The 20,730-nt window shown below is 34.2% G+C and overlaps 2 protein-coding genes across 3 annotated transcripts; one reads left to right on the plus strand and one right to left on the minus strand.

Moving 5' to 3' along the window:
* Nucleotides 1-2,362: 2,362 nt before the first annotated feature.
* Atg13 (Autophagy-related 13) lies at nucleotides 2,363-8,688 on the plus strand. The gene is made up of 7 exons (XM_090175947.1): nucleotides 2,363-2,619; nucleotides 4,382-4,571; nucleotides 4,639-4,971; nucleotides 6,473-6,684; nucleotides 6,746-6,895; nucleotides 8,114-8,384; nucleotides 8,454-8,688. Exons 2-7 carry the CDS (start codon nucleotides 4,410-4,412, stop codon nucleotides 8,664-8,666), a joined length of 1,341 nt encoding a protein of 446 aa, XP_090032073.1. The 5' UTR covers nucleotides 2,363-2,619; nucleotides 4,382-4,409; the 3' UTR covers nucleotides 8,667-8,688.
* Nucleotides 8,689-9,489: 801 nt separating this feature from the next.
* On the minus strand, nucleotides 9,490-19,576 carry LOC149943486 (post-GPI attachment to proteins factor 2-like). 2 transcript variants are annotated; one of them, XM_090175948.1, is made up of 5 exons: nucleotides 19,066-19,576; nucleotides 18,731-18,998; nucleotides 18,556-18,662; nucleotides 18,381-18,489; nucleotides 9,490-13,124 (listed from the first exon to the last, which is right to left on the minus strand). In XM_090175948.1, exons 1-5 carry the CDS (start codon nucleotides 19,246-19,248, stop codon nucleotides 12,970-12,972), a joined length of 822 nt encoding a protein of 273 aa, XP_090032074.1. In that variant the 5' UTR covers nucleotides 19,249-19,576; the 3' UTR covers nucleotides 9,490-12,969. The 2 variants fall into 2 exon arrangements, with proteins under 2 accessions (XP_090032074.1, XP_090032075.1); XM_090175949.1 differs by lacking the exon at nucleotides 9,490-13,124 and adding an exon at nucleotides 15,008-15,314.
* Between the last annotated feature and the right edge of the window lie 1,154 nt (nucleotides 19,577-20,730).

Here is a 20,730-nt window from a genome sequence, read left to right on the forward strand (position 1 = left end):
CGTACTCCGTTACAACTAATTGGAACAATATAATAGACTTATGCCGGAACAGGCGAATAAAACGTTTTAGGGTAAAAAGAGTACAGACGAAAAGAAACCACCTAATAATTTATCATTGTTTAGTTTTCTCTACTACAACTAGAACATTAAACGATTGGCGGAAGTAAACGTTTTGTAGAACTAAATCACTAATCCAGGGCCAGTGGGAAATAAGGCGGTGGCAGTGGACAAATGGCCAGTTTAAAAATTTCCCGGACCAGTTTATTAATTAAATCGGAGGGGGGTGAGTGGTCCCGTGGCGGGCCGGGGTCGTGGACCACATATATTTTTTTTATTTCAGTGACGGTGTGTGGGACAAAATAGTCTTCTCACTCACAGTATGTACAAGCTTTGAAAAGTTACATAGAACAAAGAAAATATAGGCAGTATTGGAATATCTAGTTATACATTGATAGGATTGAATATTGATTTAAATAATAGATCGCGATTGTGGAATTATATTCCAGAGGAGCCGAATCCTTGATCATTTCTTTCGGTTGGGTCCAATGAGTCGACTTCTGATATTTCGAGGTTTTCCGGCATCGTTGTACAGATGAGTTGGACGATCGCTTGGTGTTGTCCAATATGGATGGTGGCTGCAGAGAGATTGTAGAGAAGGACTGCTATATTGCCACGGAAGTCGGAGTCTATAACCCCAGCTGGAATGTGAATTCCCATTTCCATTAACGCCTGTTTGCCCGAAAGACGACCGTAGGTGTTACCCGGAAATGTAATCGTAAGATCTAGTGGTATAAGAGCTTTCGATTTAGGCGGTATTGCTACTGATTTCGGGCTAAAGACGTCAAATCCTGCTGATTGTTGTGATCTACGGCATGGTAGTATCGCATTCGGACTTCGGAGAGAGCCTTTTTCACTGCATCTGTATAGGTAAATTTACAATCAGTCATTTATTGAAGGGATACCTCTTATTTATAACACAATATAGTTTCAAGACATCCAGGAGAGATGTTAGGAGAGGCAGGTTCCCAGAGTATATTGCGTGTCGGATGTGAGATGTAGTATAGTTTTCTGTAATTTGTAAGCTGCGTTGTATGGCTCTGTGAAGGGGTAGGAACTTTGGGCAGTGGACTACGATGTGATCGATGTCTTCAACCGCCTGGCAAGTGGTGCATAAGGGAGATGCGGTCTTGTCGTAGAATCTGTGTATCACTCCTGGACCACATATTTAGTTCGAGGTGTTTTAATTTTTTTGTGATTGTGCTTGAATATATTGCAAATGGTAGGTCCAAATGTTATATTATTAGTCTTTGGATTTGAAGGTCGGTGTAACGGTGGCTGTGACAGTCATGTTTGTTACACTCCAATTCGAATTCACTAGGACTGTGCGAATAGTGGTTTTAGGCAATCGAGTCGGGTATAGAAATCGAAATTATTTTTCATCGAGTATTCAAGTCGAGTCGAGTAATCGAGTGCTTGATTTAGGGGAAATTTTCTCTTATTCGAGTCAAAAACCTCGAGTAATATTTTTAACGAGTAGGGTTATCGAGTATACTTGATCAGGAGCTGGTCTTATTCGAGTAATTAGGAAATTAAATTTAAAATGAGTATAAACTAACTTTCAATGCTCAAAAATATTCCTTTAATTTAAATGAACCACAGTTTCCACAACTTAATTAGTAACCTAATAGTGACTAGTAGGATATAAAAAGACTAGTATACTGGGCTACTAGCCTAATTATAGTAATTAATAGTAAAATAACAATACAATATACATTTTTTTTAATTATTAATGTACCGTATGTCCGTATATTGCTTAGGAAGTTCTAATGCCGGCTCAGTGGGATGAGAAATTCCAATGTTAAAAAACTAACGCTTCTCTCGACGCGATCTCACTCAGCCCGCCGTCAGCGCTTTCTAGTGAATGAATTATCCCGCCGCTAGGGGAAGCGGCGCTTAAAATTGAGCAGGCTAGCGCCTCGATCGGCAGATCATCTCGCTCACCGCGCCGTGAAAAATCACTGACTGAGCGAACTAATCGGCGATAACCCTGAGCTGGCTCAATTTCTCTTTCTCGCTTAACAAGACCAACCGACCTATTTGAAGTGCTCACTCATTCGAGAAGATTTTCAAAAATGAACGCTCACTGGTAACCTGTCCACTTTCGAAAAAATCCTTATTTCCCACCCTGTTGGACCAGGGCTCCAGATTGGCCGTTGGGGCGCGCTAGCGCTGCGGGTGGTTTAGGAAAGAAAAGTGTCGAAATTTTATTGGTTTAAAGGCCGGAAATACGTGTTTTGGAAAGGTTTTTGAAACGCATTACTTCCGTTTAGTAGTAGTATTTTCACCTAAGGTCCCTCCTCCGCTCCACAAGGCCAAAGTTACAGATTCTACTCCTTAGCTAACATCCCCATTCTCTTTGGGTAGTTTTGTCGCCGCTTAACGTAAACATCACAAAAATGCAAATTAACTTGAATTTAATAAAATATCACAACATAGAGAAAATAGAATTTAATATGCCAATTAGACCGTGGCTAAAGTCATGTATTTCAAATTTTAAGTTCTGTAAACTCGAAATTTAAACCTACGCACCGTCCCTCCAAAGGCCCAAGATATAAAAAGGTGAGATCTAGGCCTAACCCCTAAACCCACAGGCTTAACATCTTGGATTCTGACTCCAGGCTCCTGACTGTCTTTTACAGATATACTTTACTTTCACTTAACTTTGAGTTTAGAACATTTATCTGCCTTTGATGATATTTAAGGCAACAGTTGTTAATTTTCCTTAGATTAATTTATAATAAAACACTATCTGTGTGAAATGAGGTAATTTTTTTAATAGTATTTGACAAGCTAGCTAATAGCAGTACATATAATTGACAAATTTCAAAAACGATTTTGCAGTGAAAAACACATATTAGTGTCTAAAAATTTCCCAGATCGAACTTGTAATGCAAACTCAATTAGAAATGTTATCAGAATCTGTTCTAAAAGCATTTATTGATGCTCAAACAAAAGCCCGTCCTCATTGTTAGAGGCTTATTGAGCAGATGTAAATAAAAATTAAATTAAATAAAGCTCTTGGGTGAATCACCTTAGACTGTTACTGTTTAGGGCCTTTTCTTATGAAATTCCTAGGGGGATTGTTTGTTAGTTTCATGCATGGTTTTGGTGTATTTAAAGTAGACTAATTAGCCCCATTGTTGCATATGCAAGAATAATTGTTTTGTTGCTACGCTATTCAATAAGTAGGAGAATTGGACTTTTTCTGTAATTTTGAGTTTTTTCAAACCTTTTTAATGTTAAATAGCAAATAAGTTTAAATTAACGAAAAATGTGCAAGTTTTGTGAAACATTTAAACTGACTCTAAATTTTACTACAATACTTATTTGGTGTCAGACATGAAAACCTTGGGATTCTCTACTTTCTTGGTTGGGTAGTGGTCCCCGTATAATCCATATCATATTTGAGGTGATAAATGGTGCTTTTCACTTAAGAACTCTTCTCTAGTTCATCTCATTTAAAGAATTATTTAACAAAACTCTTCTTTGACTGAAATATTGAAAAAAAATTAAACTAAATACAGTGTGTCATCTTATTCTAGTTTATGCATATTGTTCAGTTTAACTTTGCTGAGGCTCATGATTTAAGGCAACATATAAGGGATTCTCTTAGCCTCAAATTTGTGACAGACCTATGTCCATGACACCGATTCAGTATTACTGAAGATGAAAAATCCACTAGCAGGTTTTGGTTAAGGGTTTCATAACAGAGGGAATGCTTTTTATCGCATACTAAAGCCAATAAGCCAAAATTTTTAAATTTTACCTTAATGTGCGGCATTAATGTATAACCTAACCAGAAACTGATACAATTTATGTAAATATTCCATCATTATTTAAACTGCAATTTTACAAAATCTTTGAAGATGAATAGTGATTTAAAATATATATGTATATATTACTCTTATAGGTTTTTTTTTGGTTTTATCAAAATTAGTGGATTACATTATAATTTATTATTTTACCATATTAAATTTTAATGTAGCATTATATAATAGAGTGAGATCATTTTTCAGTGATAAACCTTCCCCAACCTCAATCTTGATATTTTACTTATGCTACAAACACTAATTAGTTTTTCATAAACCTCAGTAGTTTTCCCATCTGTTATGATATAAATATACGAATGAAATCTATTTTACTCTATTCCATAACATCTATGGTATTTTACAAACAATACATACATTGAGCTGAAAATTGTGCAACTTATATTTGATGATGACAGCCTCGTTTATGATCCTAGATATTCTTGAAAAGAGTATATAACTAAGAAATTTATTTTTACGATGTATGTTTTAAAAATTTCTTTTTTCTTTTCCAGTTAACAGAAGCTTCAAGCCAGCATTCCAATGCATGTCAAAATGACAACTAAAATAAGCGCTCACGAAAGGCGAGAGATAGAGAAATTTACTCGTTTTCTAGCTCTGAAAGCAACTCAAGTCATAGTTCAATCTCGTCTTGGTGAAAAAATTAGTACTTCGTGCAATCCACATTCAACAGTCTCAGATTGGGTATGTTTTGTTTTTTTTTCATTTATTATGTGAAAACATTATTTAATACATTTTTACATCAATGCAGTTTAATCTCTCAATTCATGATTTACCTGATGTTCAAAGTGAGGCCAAAAAAGCTCTAGGCGCCCAGATGTTATCCATAGGTTTAAATATGTGTGTAGAGATATCTTTAAAAACTCTCGAAGGTGACATGCTTGTTCTCGAGACATGGAGTTTAGGTATCAGGGAAGAAGTTGATCAAACAAATAGAGTGCCATACTCAGTTTACAACAGAATGAGCTTACTGCTAAAGTCTTTAATTGCTGCAACCAGAGTTACACCTGCGTATAAACTTTCATGTAGACAAGGACCAGATACCTATGTCATATGCTACAGGGTTTACATGGGAGAGCCGCAAGTAAGTTGCACTTTGGTTCATATTGGCATGCTTGCACCAGAAACTGGCCCTATAAATTAAATTAAAATTCAACCAAATGATTCTCCAAAGCGACGGGATTGCCACAGTATCGGGAAAATGGATCTAATGGGTCTAAAAATCAGGAAAAAAGTCATGCAATTTGGTTTTAATCATTGGTATTAATTTTTTTTCGGTGTTTTATTGGCCTTTATAATGCCTAAAGGATAAGTAACATTATAACGATAAGTATGTCAATTAAATTAACAAAAATGATCACCAAATTGATCAATCAAGGTTTAGTTCTCAGTACAGAGTCACCTTGTGTCTATTTATGCCCAAGTCAAAATATGCATCTACCAAGGATGGTAATTTACTACTCAGTTCAAATGTCTGAGCTGTTCGAGATGCTAGTGTCCAAAAAAGGTTCAGTCAGGAAATTAGCATTAATATAAAAATAAATAAATAATAAATAATCAGCTAGGCTAATACCCAAGGCACCACCTTAGGCCTAAGTCGTCAAGCGACTTTTGAAGCCATTAATTCAGGTGGCCGGGTTACAATGCGTAGGAGGGTGGTGGCAAGCCCTGCATGCCACGCATTCGAGCCAACAGCTCCCTACACTAACTATTACCGTTAACCTCGACAAGTTTTTAGGGAAGGAGAAACCGAAGATCTCGGGGGAAAACCCCTTAAACCAGTGGGGAGAGAACTTGCAAACTCTACGCAGAAGGAGTAGTTCCGAGTTTTCACCCAGTGCCACAAGCTGGGATCGAACACGGCTCCTCTTGCTGCGAGGCGAAAGTGCTAACCACTCCGCCACCCCAAAAGAAAATGTCATACTTATTGTTATTATGTTACTTATGTTATAGTGGAATCCACGTTTTTAAACGGTTTTTGGGTAATCTAGAAAATATTTCTATTAAAAATTGGTCAGGGTAAGGGAATTTGAACCTGAAAAATCTGTCACAACCCTGCGCAAGAATTATATTGAAATTTTTTTATCAGTTTTCTTGAGGAAATTAGAATAATTTATTTTTAAGAGCCCATGTTATTATTTTCATACTAGGCCCACATTTTCCACTAGCCACAATCTTTTTACCTTGGAAGCTTGTTCCTGTCACCTTTTCTACACAACTTACAAACTTTCTTTTTTGGTTCTACTACTACTGGAAATAGTAGTAGTTACAATTTAATGTTACTTCAAGAATTACAGATTGGGATTTTATTACAGGATGGAGTCTATAGTGTAGCGAAAACAGCTACAATAAACCTTTGCGTTATATATAATTGACTAGTTATTTATGCCCTTGAATTCCTCCAGAAATAAATAAATGTAAGCCTTATCTCTTCGCTTATCATTAACCTAATATTATTAGACTGAGACTAATTTTGTCTATCTATTATCGGTTACCATTGATAAGGTTTCAAACTGGATGTATTAAAATAGTCATTTAATGAACCATCAATCATGTTTTAAATTGGGTTGTGTATATTTTTATAGTATTACCTACTAGGAGAAGATTATCAACAAGCTAGAGTGGGAGAAGTTGCGACTCCAATGGGCACTATTACACTCGGTGTCATGTTCCGCACAAAAATGACTATATCACCTCAAAAAAGCACGAGGGATTGCCCTATCACCAGTATGATGAAAAGTGACTATTTCAAACCTGATATGAGTCCAAAACAACTTCACTGTTATTCTGATCCTAAGTAAAAATTACATTCACCTATATTAGGGCTGTAATAAACAAACATTGATTGAAAATTGTAGAAGCCCTTCTGTTGATATTCCAAAGAAGAAAATGTCAAATAACGAAACAAATGGTCAAACTAGAACTGAAGCAGCTACTCCTCCAAATGGTGTCAAGGAAAGAGTCAATGGTGTTAAAAACCACGAAAATGGTGTTGAGTCAATTAATGGGTAAGTTCTATGGTACAACCTACTTTTATTTAGGTGTGCTTATTGCACTATACTCAGTTGCAGGTTAAGAAAGGCAAATTATCTAGAACATTTGGTGGAAAGATACTAGCACCAATTTTTAATAAATCGGCGATGGTAATTTTCGAAATTTGCCTATTTTCTGTTGAATTCCTAAAGGTTCCTACACGTGTTATATTAATCCATTTTAGAAATGTCTATTGCGTAAATTTCAAGGTGATCAATAAATATTTAATGTCTATTATTATTTTAAGCTTTATTATAGTGTATTTTTAGTATTATGTTCACAAACAATCATCAAATTGCATGTTTATGTATGTAGAACGGCATTACCTGTTCTATATTTACCCAGGATTCTCTAAACAGATTTTTATCATAGGTAGACCTCACTTGTAGTACTAAAAATTAAATTATTACAACTGTTTTTAAATCTTATCTATGTTAATTAATTATCACTTTGTAATATAACATAATAGATGGTACTTTCCAAATTTATATAATTAGTGCTAGTATACTTAGAAATTCAACCGTAAACTGGCCAATTTCAAAATTTCTTCTGCTGATTTACTGGAAATTCGTAGATATTTTGCCTTTCTTAACCTGCAACTGGGTATAAAGTATGGAATTTCTTTGGAAACAAGAGTAGCATTCTTAGTTTTAACCAGATTTTCTTTCACTAGCAGTGGCTCTGTGAATAAAATACTGACAGTAAATTAATGTGGTGGAAATGTTAACTATTTATTGCTACTTCAAAAACATACAATAGCTAGGAAAGGAATTTTGGTTTAGTTGATATTTTTGCATATGCGCGACCTTTTTGACATCAGAAATTGCTAGACTTTTTGAAAGCACAAAGCAGTGATGTTGAGAGCATGGACATCACAGAATATTGCCCATCTTTTCTACCACTAACTTCGAAAAACTTGCCTATTCATTTATTTTTCTACCAAGTGCTTCCATTTTTTAACACCAATACATGTGTTACTAGATACTTCATGCAGGAGAAAGAAATACTCTTATCACTTCCACAATTTTTATTGCCTTTATGCAAAAAACTAAGAATTCTGTCTGTTTTCATAGAAGCCTGTGTTAAAGATTTTGTACATTAACCAAAATCTTTGTTGAATATCTTGCTTCCAAAGATTTAGGCACCCTCTTACTTTAGTGAATGTTGTTTTGAAATATACAAATTATATATAGGTTTATGGACTTACCTGACCACAAAAGATTAGGAGCTTTTGCCCCGAGTTCTAAAGATTCAGATATATCTCCATTTTTACTTCCTGAAACATCGTTTTTAACCATTCTCAAAGAAGATTTACAAAAATCAAAGCTAACAACAAATTCCTCATCTACAAAACCAGAAACAAAAAACAATGAAAGTAACTCTTGTTTACCAGAAAATGGAGGAACTCAGAATTCTGTAAGCAGTGACGAGTCAGCGAGTGATGATTTTGTTTTAGTGGAATTGGTACGAAATGTCATATATTACACTTTTGTGAGTTTTATCATTTGTAATAACCACTTATTTTTTTTATAGAAACCGCCTTTTGCTGATTGCGAAGGTACTGGTGATTTGGGTGCCTTCTTCCGTGATTTTCAAATGGCTCCCCCATTAGTTTCTTTTGCTCAACAGCCAACGCTAGAAGAGCAAGTAAATGAAATCAGACATCAGTTAGCCGAGATGGAAACAAGTGCAGAGGATTTAGATAATTTTGTAGATTCCCTCTGTATGGTAGAAACTTTGAAATAAATATTCTTCACTTACAAAAAAATATTAGGAGCCTAAGAAAATGGTGCTTAGTTTGATGGTATCAACTAACAAAACATGTTCATGCCATTGTCAAAGAAAAAAAGGACAAATACTTAATGATGAGCTCAAATTGTCTGTACGTGCTATCAGCGTAATGGTGTGTGTCTTTGGAACTGACTGGTACACTGGCGTTTAGGAAAGTTCACGACCTTTTCAGAAAGAAATGAGGACTTAATTCCAATCAAAATAAGGAAACCATATTTTACCTTTGTGCAGTTAATCGGTTATTTAAAGAATATACTTGATCAAACAATGTGTCTTGTTCAATTAAGTACCATTAGCAAACTTGTGTGGGTAGACTTTATATAAATTTAAGCCAGCTGAATTTCATAATTTGCATAAAAAGGTAGTAGGGAATGTCCTTACGGATTACGTGCCTATGGATGACTTGAATGAAAGACTTATTCTGCTATGGTGTTGTATTCTATCACATTTCATAAAATTAGGAAGTATTGAATTGGAACAGTAAAGAGGCATGGTTGATCTTGAACCTCTTACTATTACCACTATTGAATTTGCTTATTACAAATTTGTCAGATTATTTTAGTTTCAAAATTTAAATTTGCAGTGTTGAAAATATCACCCAACCTACCAAATAATACGCAAATATAATTTCATCTGTATATAAATCATTATTTTGCTGCAATACAGTTCCTCAATATTGTTGTTCTAAATATTATTAAAGTGTTTGTATGCCAGAGAAATAAGTTTTGCAATTTTAATTATTTGAAAAATTTTAACAAAATAAAATGACAAAAATAAACCAGTAGGGTAGAGTGCAAACTCGGGTTATCACCTGTGAAATACATGGTATTTTAAATAATTCAACTTACTCTGTGAAGAAAAATGTCAATGGTTTTATTTGTGCCATAAAATTGTTGTACATCAACACTGCGTACCAGCGAAAAATAAATAAGATCAATATATTTGGTCGGTACAATTGAAAACAGAGTTTTCCTTTATGTCATTAGGCGGAAATTATTCACTTTCTCAAATACAAAAAGACACCACTTTCTGCTATTTTTCAAATGATTCGCTTGTCATTTTTACCCTACTCTACATTGTAAACTATTTGTCAAAATTAGGGCTTTTGGTTTAAATTGCTTTTGCTACTCACTGAAATGAGGTGCAATTAAAAAAGAAATTGCGTCTGATTGCTCTGAATTATAGTGTGCTGCCCAAATTGGGTTGGCTAATGCAACAAAATAACTCTAGAATTATTCATCAGAGATGTCATCTTCAAAATTGTCTTTACACTTTTGCTGCAAAATTTCCGGGAGAAATAAATAATTTCCGCCGAGTATTTTGATTGAAACATTTGAATCAACAAGCTTTCATATTTTTAAAAGTGGGTATAATTTCATAAATTAAACTTTGGCTTGGTGGAAGACTATATAAACCAAGAGCTACTAAAACGGAAGACTCGAATTATTGCAACAATTTTATTTGCACTGTAACTATTTCGAGCCTGCATACCTCTTGGTTGGGAAATATACATTGGATTAGAAATTCAACCTTACTGCAAAATTAAGGATTGCTTTTTTTTCAACAATTCTTTCATTAATACCAAAAATTCTTTATTCACTTAATTCTCAATAGGATCATTTTACTTATTTTAAATAGGTAAAATAATTTATGTTCAAGAATATGTTTTAGACTATCTACTTTAGTTTTTACATTGCATATAAATAGCAATGCCACGTATGGATAATAGGAAAACTGTAAAATTGTTCTTTTGAGATTTAAGTGAAATACTATGTCAATTTCAATAATATATTTTTAATAGCTAATTTCCCTCTAATTATATTACTTCAAAATTCACACTTTATTAGGAAAATTTATCTAATTCTCTGATAAGTATATATCATTTAACATTGTCACCAGCCAATTGGCAGAATATTGCAATCCAATGGTGACACTTGAAATACATTATATCACATCTACATAGCTCGGTGCGAAGTTACTAAAACTCTTCTAAACATTATCATTATTTTTCATAAAGCGTGTTTATCATTCTAGAGTATCTCTCAAAGTCAATGAAGAAAATTAACCTTTTAGTTTGACAGAAAAGAATATTTTAAATTTAACTGTGCATTATAGGTTTAGGTGAATAGTAACAGCACTAAAATATTTATTACTGATATGAAGCGAAAAACGTTAGAATAATTGTGACTAAATCAGTTAATTGGCTTTGTTATCAAAGCAAAACAAACTAAGTATAAATAATACATTTAAAACACACTACCACTATAAAATAAATAAAAATAGGAAAACTCTTGTAAAACTTGATAAAAATAAGTAAAAAAATTTGGCACTAAACACAAAATATACTGCTGTATTAGCAAACCAAAAAAGTAAGCCAAGTCAGACTTTTAAAATGATAAAATTAAGTACTTTTACGCAATTGGTGTAAAATAGAGACCAGTTAACAATATATGACTAGAGAAAATAATTTCAGACTTATTTTGAGCAGCAAAGATTACAAGTTTTTAAAACTAGTGTGAGTAAATTGAGCCAACTCAATATTGATGGTTTGCTACAATTAACATTTCTCAAACAGTGGAAGCTCAGCTAATTATTAAAAAGCTCAGAACAAAACTGCGATAGAGCTTTGTAAATTCTTATAACCATAAATTATCTTGGGTTGTTATTAAAAATACATTAGTAGAAAAAATGGAAGATAATATTCAAAGCTACTGGTAATTTTGTTTCATTTAGCAAAGTTTACAAGCGTAAAGACACAATCATTTACATTTGCCCAAGTTTGAAGTCAAAACAATTTAAAGAGTAATATTTGATAATGTTTCAAATTTTTGTTACTAAGCCTATTAGTTATTTCTCGTAATATGTATGTATAATGTAATCCATACTGAAAATGCGAGTAGTGACCAATTCGTTGAAAATTAGCAATGATTTTCAGATCTCTTATTCTTAGGGTATGAATTAACCTCAGGGTTAAATTTACTAATTCAAGAATGAAACTTCAATTGTCAAACCTAAAGCTACTGCTTTACATTATTTACAAATCTGAATGAAAGCCAACAATTAGCATGAGCATATGGGATCAATTTTACGTTTCTTTGAATTGATTATTTGAAAACCCACCTTAGACATTAGTGCATCACTGGGAAAGATCAAACGGAGAAGTTAATAGTATTAGGAAATCTCAATGTGGTAAAAGCGTAAATTTAAACTGACACCACTCGGTACAGTTGGTATATACGTTGATGATATTAAAAATTTGCACGCCCTTAGAAACATATTTTTACTGTACAAAAAATGTTTCTCACACTTATTATATTAGCTTATTATTACAGCAGAAATTTAAACAAGCTACCAGTACCAATTATGTACAATTTAAATAGATTTAAAATGTACAGACAATTATTTCTTAATTATAGTATGCTCTCTTTTGTTATTGAAGTACACTTATATCACAGTGTTAGTTTTCTTTAAATTGGCAAGAAATTAATTTTAGTGACAAAAAATGCACACACCCTGTACCTATAAAATTGATGAAAATGTGAAGGGGATGACTGTTACTCTTTTGTCATAAAGCCTACCAGGTACTTGAAATACCGCAAGTACTTTCAAAGCTTGCAGATGTTCTAAAATTAAATTAAGGTTGCTTTTAAATTACAACATCTTGGGATTCTTAAAAAAAAACCTTTGTATTACACAGTCAAAAGTTCAATCTATTATTTCTTTTCTAAATTCAACAATTTTTACCCCTAATAAGGCCTATTTTGCTATCGTAAGATGCCCTGTGACAAAATTTTAAACAAATTTAATGTTTCAACAGTATCATTATATATTATTATTTAAATGAATTAATAATATTTAGGGTCATCCCCAAATGCCTTGAACAGTTAGCTTTTGTCAAAGTGTTCCATCTTCAAAGACCATCATGGAATAAATTGCCTTATATTATCCAGCGAGAGCTAGTTACAAGGACTTAATGCGTGCGGCTGTTATAATTTTGTTAAGCTGTAGTTTTGATCAGTACTCTCGTAGTGGTGTGATATTGTTAATCATTCGCTACTCAGGGCCGTTAAATTCAATTTTCAAAGTTGTTAAGGCATTTTTCAGGCCACTTATCAAACACTTGGGGATTTGAAACAAACTATAACACATTACAGGGTATATCTAATTTTTCTCGTTTATTGTGAATGTTTGTATTTTGTACTCTTTGTCTTTTCTCTAATTTCAATTAGAAATCAGACCTGTCTACCACACAATTTTGTCACTCATCTTTTTTCTCATGGTTAACATCACCGTTATTCAGTGTATAGCGGCCCACCAATATATCGTCATCTCCTATATCCCAAACAATCGTAGCGTGGAAAGCCATATTAGCAGCACAGATAACATATTCGCACAGAGAAAACCAGCTGAATGCTTTGAGGTTACGGATAAAAGAAAACATTGTTTATTAAAGAAAAATACATACTAGTTCTAAATAAATTTATTCTGGTAATTTGCAAAACTTTTAAAGAGGGATGATGCAAAATATGCATAGGGTCTCACCCTCTTGTAACTAATTGACAAACCTCAAATCGGCATTAACTCCCAGGACCCAAATAAAATTCATAAATTTAATAGCAGAAGATAACAAACCAAAGTTATGGGATAGTAAGAGTTATAATGTAAGCATTATTTTCCCTACGCATACCCCTCATTAACTCTCCGATGGATGAAGTTTGTTTTACCCAGGGTGACTGCAAGAAAGTTTTAATTTAATTGGTTCTATTTAACCAATTGACAAATAATAACATTTCAAATGTAGGTTAAATAAAATGGCATAATACATAGTAATACTTTGGCATAGAATGAAAAGAAAGCTCCTACTCGGACCAGGAAATAAATGAGCCTAATCAGAAAAATGCACAATTTAATTTTTAATTAGAAGCCCAATGAATCATTAAAAAGCGTAGCAGATTAAAAAATATGTCAAATATATTTATTTTACTTCTGCCATCTTGGAAAATAGCACCCAAAAGTACTAAAATAAGTTAACTCAAGTAACACTTAACCAATTTACATAATCCAGGTCTTAATGACATTAAACCACAATTCACCTTAAGCTAGTAAGCAGGCCAGACAGCTAAGAAAAAATCTGGGTCTATTTTGTACAAATTTTCTGTGCATTTTACATAACTTTACAAGTGAAGAATCTTTAAAGTAAATTATGTAACGTTTCAAATTAATGAATTTGAAGGAGGGCAATACAGCAATGTACAATGGCATCAAGCAACACCAGAAGATTATCACCTTCAACTTAGTAAATCCACGTTTAAGGAGGTTTCATTATCGAAAACTATTTCAGTCCACCATTTTAGTTCTATATGATTATTAATACGCAAAATTGGCAAATTCTGCATGCTTTTGAAATCCAAAGGATACTTTTTTTTGCGATCAATTAAACTTGTTTTTAGCTGGATATGTAATTTGAGGAAATGATAAAATTAATGTTCTGGATTATTTGCTCTATCCAAAACTACTAAGGCATGTCATAAACCGCATGAGTTTTATTTTTTATGAAACATCTGTTGACTGTAATAATTGAGATAATTTGAAGTGAAGATGCTGATCTAAAATCCTTATTTTAATTACCAGCTTGAGATTTATTATAATACGCATAATCATAGAAACAAAAGTGAACTGTGACCTTAATGCTTTTGGTCACCATTTTCAAGATGGTGGAAGTGAAATAATATAATAATATAATATTATCTACTTTTTATAACCTGCATCGCAACAGACCCGAGGGCCTTTAAACAGCGAAATAAATATAATTAAAATATACTTTATGTTAAAATGGTATTTTAGGCCTATTATTGTTCATAACATTTCAATAATAAATTGTGTATTACTTAAATAGTCTAGTTTTCGGTTCATTCTACAACAAAGTATCATAGAAGATGATGCATTGTGGTCTCATCTACAAGATAAACCTTACTACGTGTCAATCAAATAGACCCAAAATGGTTTTGTCCCCTAATTTTGAAGGGCCAAACCAGCGTTTTAATTTTAGTAGTTTCCCCTTGCAAACTGCATAAATAGGCTCTGAAAATCTCAGGCAATTGGCTATCACAAGGTACAAAAGAGGAGAAGCTACTTTATTTTCAGCCAGATATTACCAAAAGCTGGTGTCCCTCAAACTATGTAGCAAAAACTATTTTCTTTCCACTTTGTGGGTTTATAATGAAACACTATCGGGCCTCCAATAAACTATATAAAATTATTATATGAAATTCCGCAACAGGTCATTTTAACACTAATTCGGATCCCAATGTTAGCAATATATTAAAATTTCAACACTAAAAATTTTCTCTAGTTTGCCAACCATTCAAGCTAAACTACGATAGATTTAAAATAGAAACAGTAACTAGACTTTTGATTTGTTGTCAAATTCCAAATAGGAAGACGACATGATTTATTAAATTATTTTTCTTTAATTTTTGTAGTTTTACTTCATTTCATCCCAAACAGCATAAAACTGTAATTTAAAGCAAGTGGCTTCTTCGAAGAAAGAGTATTGGCTGCTTGGCCGTATAATACTGTATGTATAGCACCCTTTTAAAGCAGCTGCACAAAATGTTTTTAATTTTATTATACGGCTAAAAATCTTGGATCAAAGTACCTAATTTTTTTTTAACCTACTACCATTCATGTAATAATAAAATAATAATAATAATTATCAGCTCTAGCTAATACCCAAGGCACCACCCTAGGCCCAAGCAAAATAGCTTCTTAGATTGCCTTAATTCAGGTGGCCAGGTTAAACTACGTAGGAGGGTGGTGGCAGGCCATTCATGCCACGCTAGCCAACAGCTCCCAACACTAACTATTAACCTTTACAAGTTTTAATGGAAAGGGGAAATGAACTAGAGGGAAAACTCTTTTAACCATTGGGTGAACTAACTGTAACAGGGGGAGCCCTAAACTTTAACATAACTCGAGTTACTATAGATCACCACTAGGAGGCGCCTGTACATAATGCACATATTTAATTCTACCCTTATCTCACACTCTCTCTAACTATAGCCCACATCAGAGGCCGCTTAATTTCTGTATGTTTTATTATTATTAACGCATTAAACTATTATTTTTATGAATACTCGATAGTTTAATTATTTAACCCACTTCAACACTTGCAAACTCCACGCAGTAGTTCTGAGTTTTCACCCAGCTCCTCATGCATGCTAACCATGCTGTCACCCCACCCTGTTGTTAAAGTGTTTACATTTTCATATTTTAATTTATATTCAAACAAATATATTATATAATTTACGAAATAAAATTGGTAGACCAGCAGTAGATATGTACATTAAATCGCCAAAATCTGTCCCATTGACTATATAGGACAGTTTATTGACCCCATACATAGGCTTTGGAAATCCAAACCAATTGAACCTAATATACTAGTTGCCAACACTGACATCTATCAAGCCACCACAGTAATATGTTTTACTCTCCACTTGCTTCAAATTGACAAAACCGCATTCTACCCTTGGAAGATTTTTGCACGTTTTTGTCAACCCTGCTTAGCTGTACACAGGAAATTTAATGTTTTTTACTTTTTAGCTATCAATTATCATGCACTAATTATTACTAGGGTTGTGCGCGTCTTTTTTTTATGGGTTCCAGTCCTAGAGAATTGTACTCACAAGTCTCGAGTCCAATTCCCTAGGACCCTAGTACTTGTTCAAGTCCTCGAGTCCTTAAGAATGTGAGCTCACATAGCTGTTAAATTTGTATCTGCTAATTTGCCATTTTAAACCATATGGTCTGCTTAGCAGACGGAAATTCAGAAGCTAAGCAGGCTTCTCGTATTGATGGCTAGGTCAACAGAAATGGTTAATTAATCAGAGTTATGACTTTTTAAATAAATGAAGGCAGCAAAGGGGAATCAATGTGTACAGTGTCCTCTACTAAAAATTAAATATAAAATTACGTAGCAATTGGTTTGAGGTCAAACCATTTCATTCCTGTAATGATTAGCTTGTTGTTTAATACTTACTCGATAAAAAAACACAAAATAATTAGGTTACTCAGGGATGCTGGGGCTATTATTTAACTATATAAAATCAGATTTATGCAAGTCAGTATAATGCAAATACGTATCCACCAAAAATGAAAATAATTTTTTTTGAGTGTTTAAGTTTAATGATTTCGATGTCGGTAGGTACGATATCACTAGTTATGATGTAAGTAAGTGGGATTTTTTTAGCACACCCCCAGCACCAGAGCAAAGCCAACGTGTGCCCCCGTTAGGCGCTAATAATATAGGTTCTTTCAATAATCCACGTCTGAATATATACTTTTTCAAACTTGTTTTTAAGTGTAGTCCACAACAGTGCATTCATATGTGGGGTAAATATGCTAAAAACTAGGCATGTGCGAGTACTCAATTTTGTTCAGGTACTCAATCGAGCTTTGGAAATCAGCTCAAAGAGCCTTAAGGCGGATTTATAAGCAAGCGAAAAGCTGAAGCTTTTTGTAGAAACTGAAACGTTTTCGTCAGCGTCGGCTCCCGCGTAAGCGTTTACAAAGAAGTGAGAGCCGATTTCCTACTTGCTGTAGCAGACAGCTTACGCCGAATTCCGATGCTGGCGGCATCAAACTCAGTTTGATATTCTCGCGTGTTTTTCTAGGGTCTCGGCTCTCGCTTGCAATCACGTGGTCGTATTTAACCAATAATAAGGCAACCCGTTCTATGACCTTCGTGGATTTATTGTTTTTTTTAATTTAATTTATTTATCTTTTTTAAAATTAACAATTTTCGTTTTTGAAGCAATAATAAAAAACTGCATTCAGCACCACAATTTTTCGACTTTTTTGTAGCCGCCATTTATTCCAAAAAAAACACCATGTGATCACGTCAAGTTGAGCAACGGGCTCAGCACGACAAGCGCTTTTGTAAACAGTAGCTTACGGTGCAGAGGCAGATTCCGAAAGCTTTTTCCGATAGCGTCGATCAGCTTTCGGCTTCATGCACAAGCTTCTTTGGATTTTCTCGCTCCTTTATAAACCCGCCTTTAGTTGAAAAGCTCAAATTGAGGCCTCGGCTTAACTTTCGAGTGCTTGAAACTAATATTCTTACCAAGGCACTACTCCCGAGCTTTTAAAAATAGCGGGATTGGCTACTAAAAAATTCCCTTTGGTCCCACCTTAAGATCTCTTATTGGTTGAGGTACAAGTCCTAGTTGTTTCTGATTGGTCACTGATTATAAATGTGGTAAACGAAACAGTCAGTTGTTTGGCGGTTCATAAGTCCACTATTTTCTTGTTGTAATACCTTGTATGGCCAGTTATGAGTACTTGAAACCACTTTTTAAGCTAAGTTCAAAAGTTCGAAAGCTCAGCTCGATACTTAAAAGTGAAAATTTTCATGCTTGAAGCTCTGTTTGAAACCCAAAAATAAAGGCTCGCACATGCCTAGTAAAAACGAAATAAGTGGATACATATGTGCACAATACCATAAGTCTTGATTTGAATTGAAGGGCAGGTTATTCACAATAGAGGGGAATCGATTGAGCATTATGACACCTAGCCACACGAAAAGGAACTTGAACCGTGTACTGATGAATTTTATAATGTGACTACTAACATCCTAAAATTGGCTTAATATTTTATATTGTATGTTCTTACCCAGTTCTTCACAATGAAAGCGATGCTTATAGAAGAAAAACATAAGCCCTGTTGAGAACAAGGATATAATACCAAACAAGAAGAATTTAGCACGGAGTGATGTTTGTTCCTAATTAAATAAAAGAAATGTTATCAAATATCAAGAATCAAACCATATTGGGAGCATTAATCTTACAAGGGATGTCATTGCAGGATGTTTTGCCATGTTAACTACCATGCATGTTGTCAGCATGTAGGCAATAGAAGAGGCCATAAAAATGATAAAAATCTTCTCATGAAGAGCTATAAATAAAGAAACGGAATGCATTGTCAATCACTGTTATTTAAGACAGAGATAGTTATTGACTCACGGTAATTTTCTTTATTGGAAATATAAGTAACCCCAACAAGAGCCATGATTTCCGCAATGTATAGCCAGTAGTTCACACGAACAAGCACCAAATACTTCTCAGCTTTTTGATTGTCTGTTATAAATTTAACCCTAGATGCGTGATAAGTGTGATAAAGAGTAGCTAATAATATACGCGGAGCACTATGAAGGGCAACCCCAATACGCCATAAGTATCTCTGGGGTGATATTCCAGTAATAGCACTCACTGATGGACAGAAATTATACACCTAGAAAAGTTAAAATGATTTTAGCAATGTAAAACTTCTAAATGGAAATTTCTTTACTCGGAATTACTTTGCACACTGTTGTATTGACAAGTTTGAAATCAAATATCATCGAGGTAATGAAACATATTAATAATGATATTAACGGCAACAACACAGTCCCGAGTGCAAGTTGCTTAACACTTAGACGAAAATTGAGCCGTTCGATAGTCAAACGACTACCATTGGGGATTGGTTGCGGTTTTTTATCCATAGCTGTTTATGGATATACACCGTTTCTAACACAGAATTCTTAAAATATTATAAAAACGGCAGGGTTTGTTGCAACTCAGCCTGTAGGTGAACTTCCTTACAGGCCAGGGCCTAGGCGTTCTTCATTTAAATTACGTTATATTTCGACGAAAATAAAGTTACGTTATGTTTTCCGAATGATCACCTTCAAATGCAGTTCGATTTCCAATAGATAACTAAAAAAATTAATTGCCAGAATAGTGATTTCCTTAATTATAATTTCACTACTGTGATAACTCGAGAAAGAAACAACTATTTTTGGCGTCGTCCGGCGGCAAAGCCTGCCACAGACTACTAGGCGGGGCCATAGACGTTACCAGTACACTGCTACCTTTTTTTCTTTACAGAAAAATTAAAAGAGGCGGTAAAATAAAATAGAGGTAGGGTTTTGCGCAAAAAAAAAACAAATTCAATTTATTGCTTCAGTCGCTTTGTAATTAGTTAATTACAATACTAATTAACGGTATTCACCGTTTTCCACGTCCCAATCATTAATTATTTCATGGAAAAAATCATTTAGGAGTCTTCTGAATTTTCATTTTAAAAATAGTATCCGCCAATGATTGGCCATTAATTTCCAATGCATTCCTCGTATAGAGTAGTATAGGGACAAGGCACTTGACGCCATTTTGAGGGAGGGAAACGTCACGACATCGTACCGTTATAGCTAATTTCGCGCGCTTTTCCCCCAGTGGGTGGATTTTCAGGAGTGTGAGATAGAGCGTAGTGACGTTCTACCTCCCCCAACTGCCTTGTCCCTATCAGTGCGAAGTCACGCAACGTCACCCATTGGGAAAATAAATGCGTCTACTATGGCGGCCATGGCCAAAGCATGGATTAGTTAATAAATTGTTAATCCATGGCCAAAGTTACCGTGATTTTACCAGGGTTAGGAGTTTTATTAAGGAAGCTATTGGTTGGCACCCAAATTGTCTCCGTTGATTTTCAATACGATCTCATCCATAGAGATAGAAAAGAACTAATTTAAACTACTGGTTCTAGGTGATTTCAATTACCCTAAAATACATTGGAATTCTGCTGTACCAGCTCCCCTAGCCTGTCGTCATACTAAGACCTTTCTTGAATGTATTCTTGATAACAACTTACTTCAAATTATTGATTTCCCTACCCGAAACGGTGGTCTTTACTGCTCTGATAATGTGCTGGACCTAGTTTTTACATCTGACCAGTGTCTGGTTTCTGACCCTAAACTTCTTGCTGCTCTTTTATATCCACTTTTGGTACTAGTGACCATGGTGTTGTTGTCTTTAAAAAAAATCGGTATTGACCTCACTTGTTTTCTAAAAAGTGATTCCATATTTACGTTCTGCATAGTGGCGACCTCGTATTTTTGCGGGAGTTTTCAAAATTACTTTCAAGGTTAGGCAGGGGGGGGGGGGGAGATCGGCCGGTTTTGAAAAGGGGACAGCATGTCTTGAAGATA

The sequence above is a fragment of the Leiobunum rupestre genome, chromosome 5 (assembly GCF_980474605.1).
Source record: "Leiobunum rupestre chromosome 5, qqLeiRupe1.1.hap1, whole genome shotgun sequence".
NCBI lineage: Eukaryota > Metazoa > Arthropoda > Arachnida > Opiliones > Sclerosomatidae > Leiobunum > Leiobunum rupestre.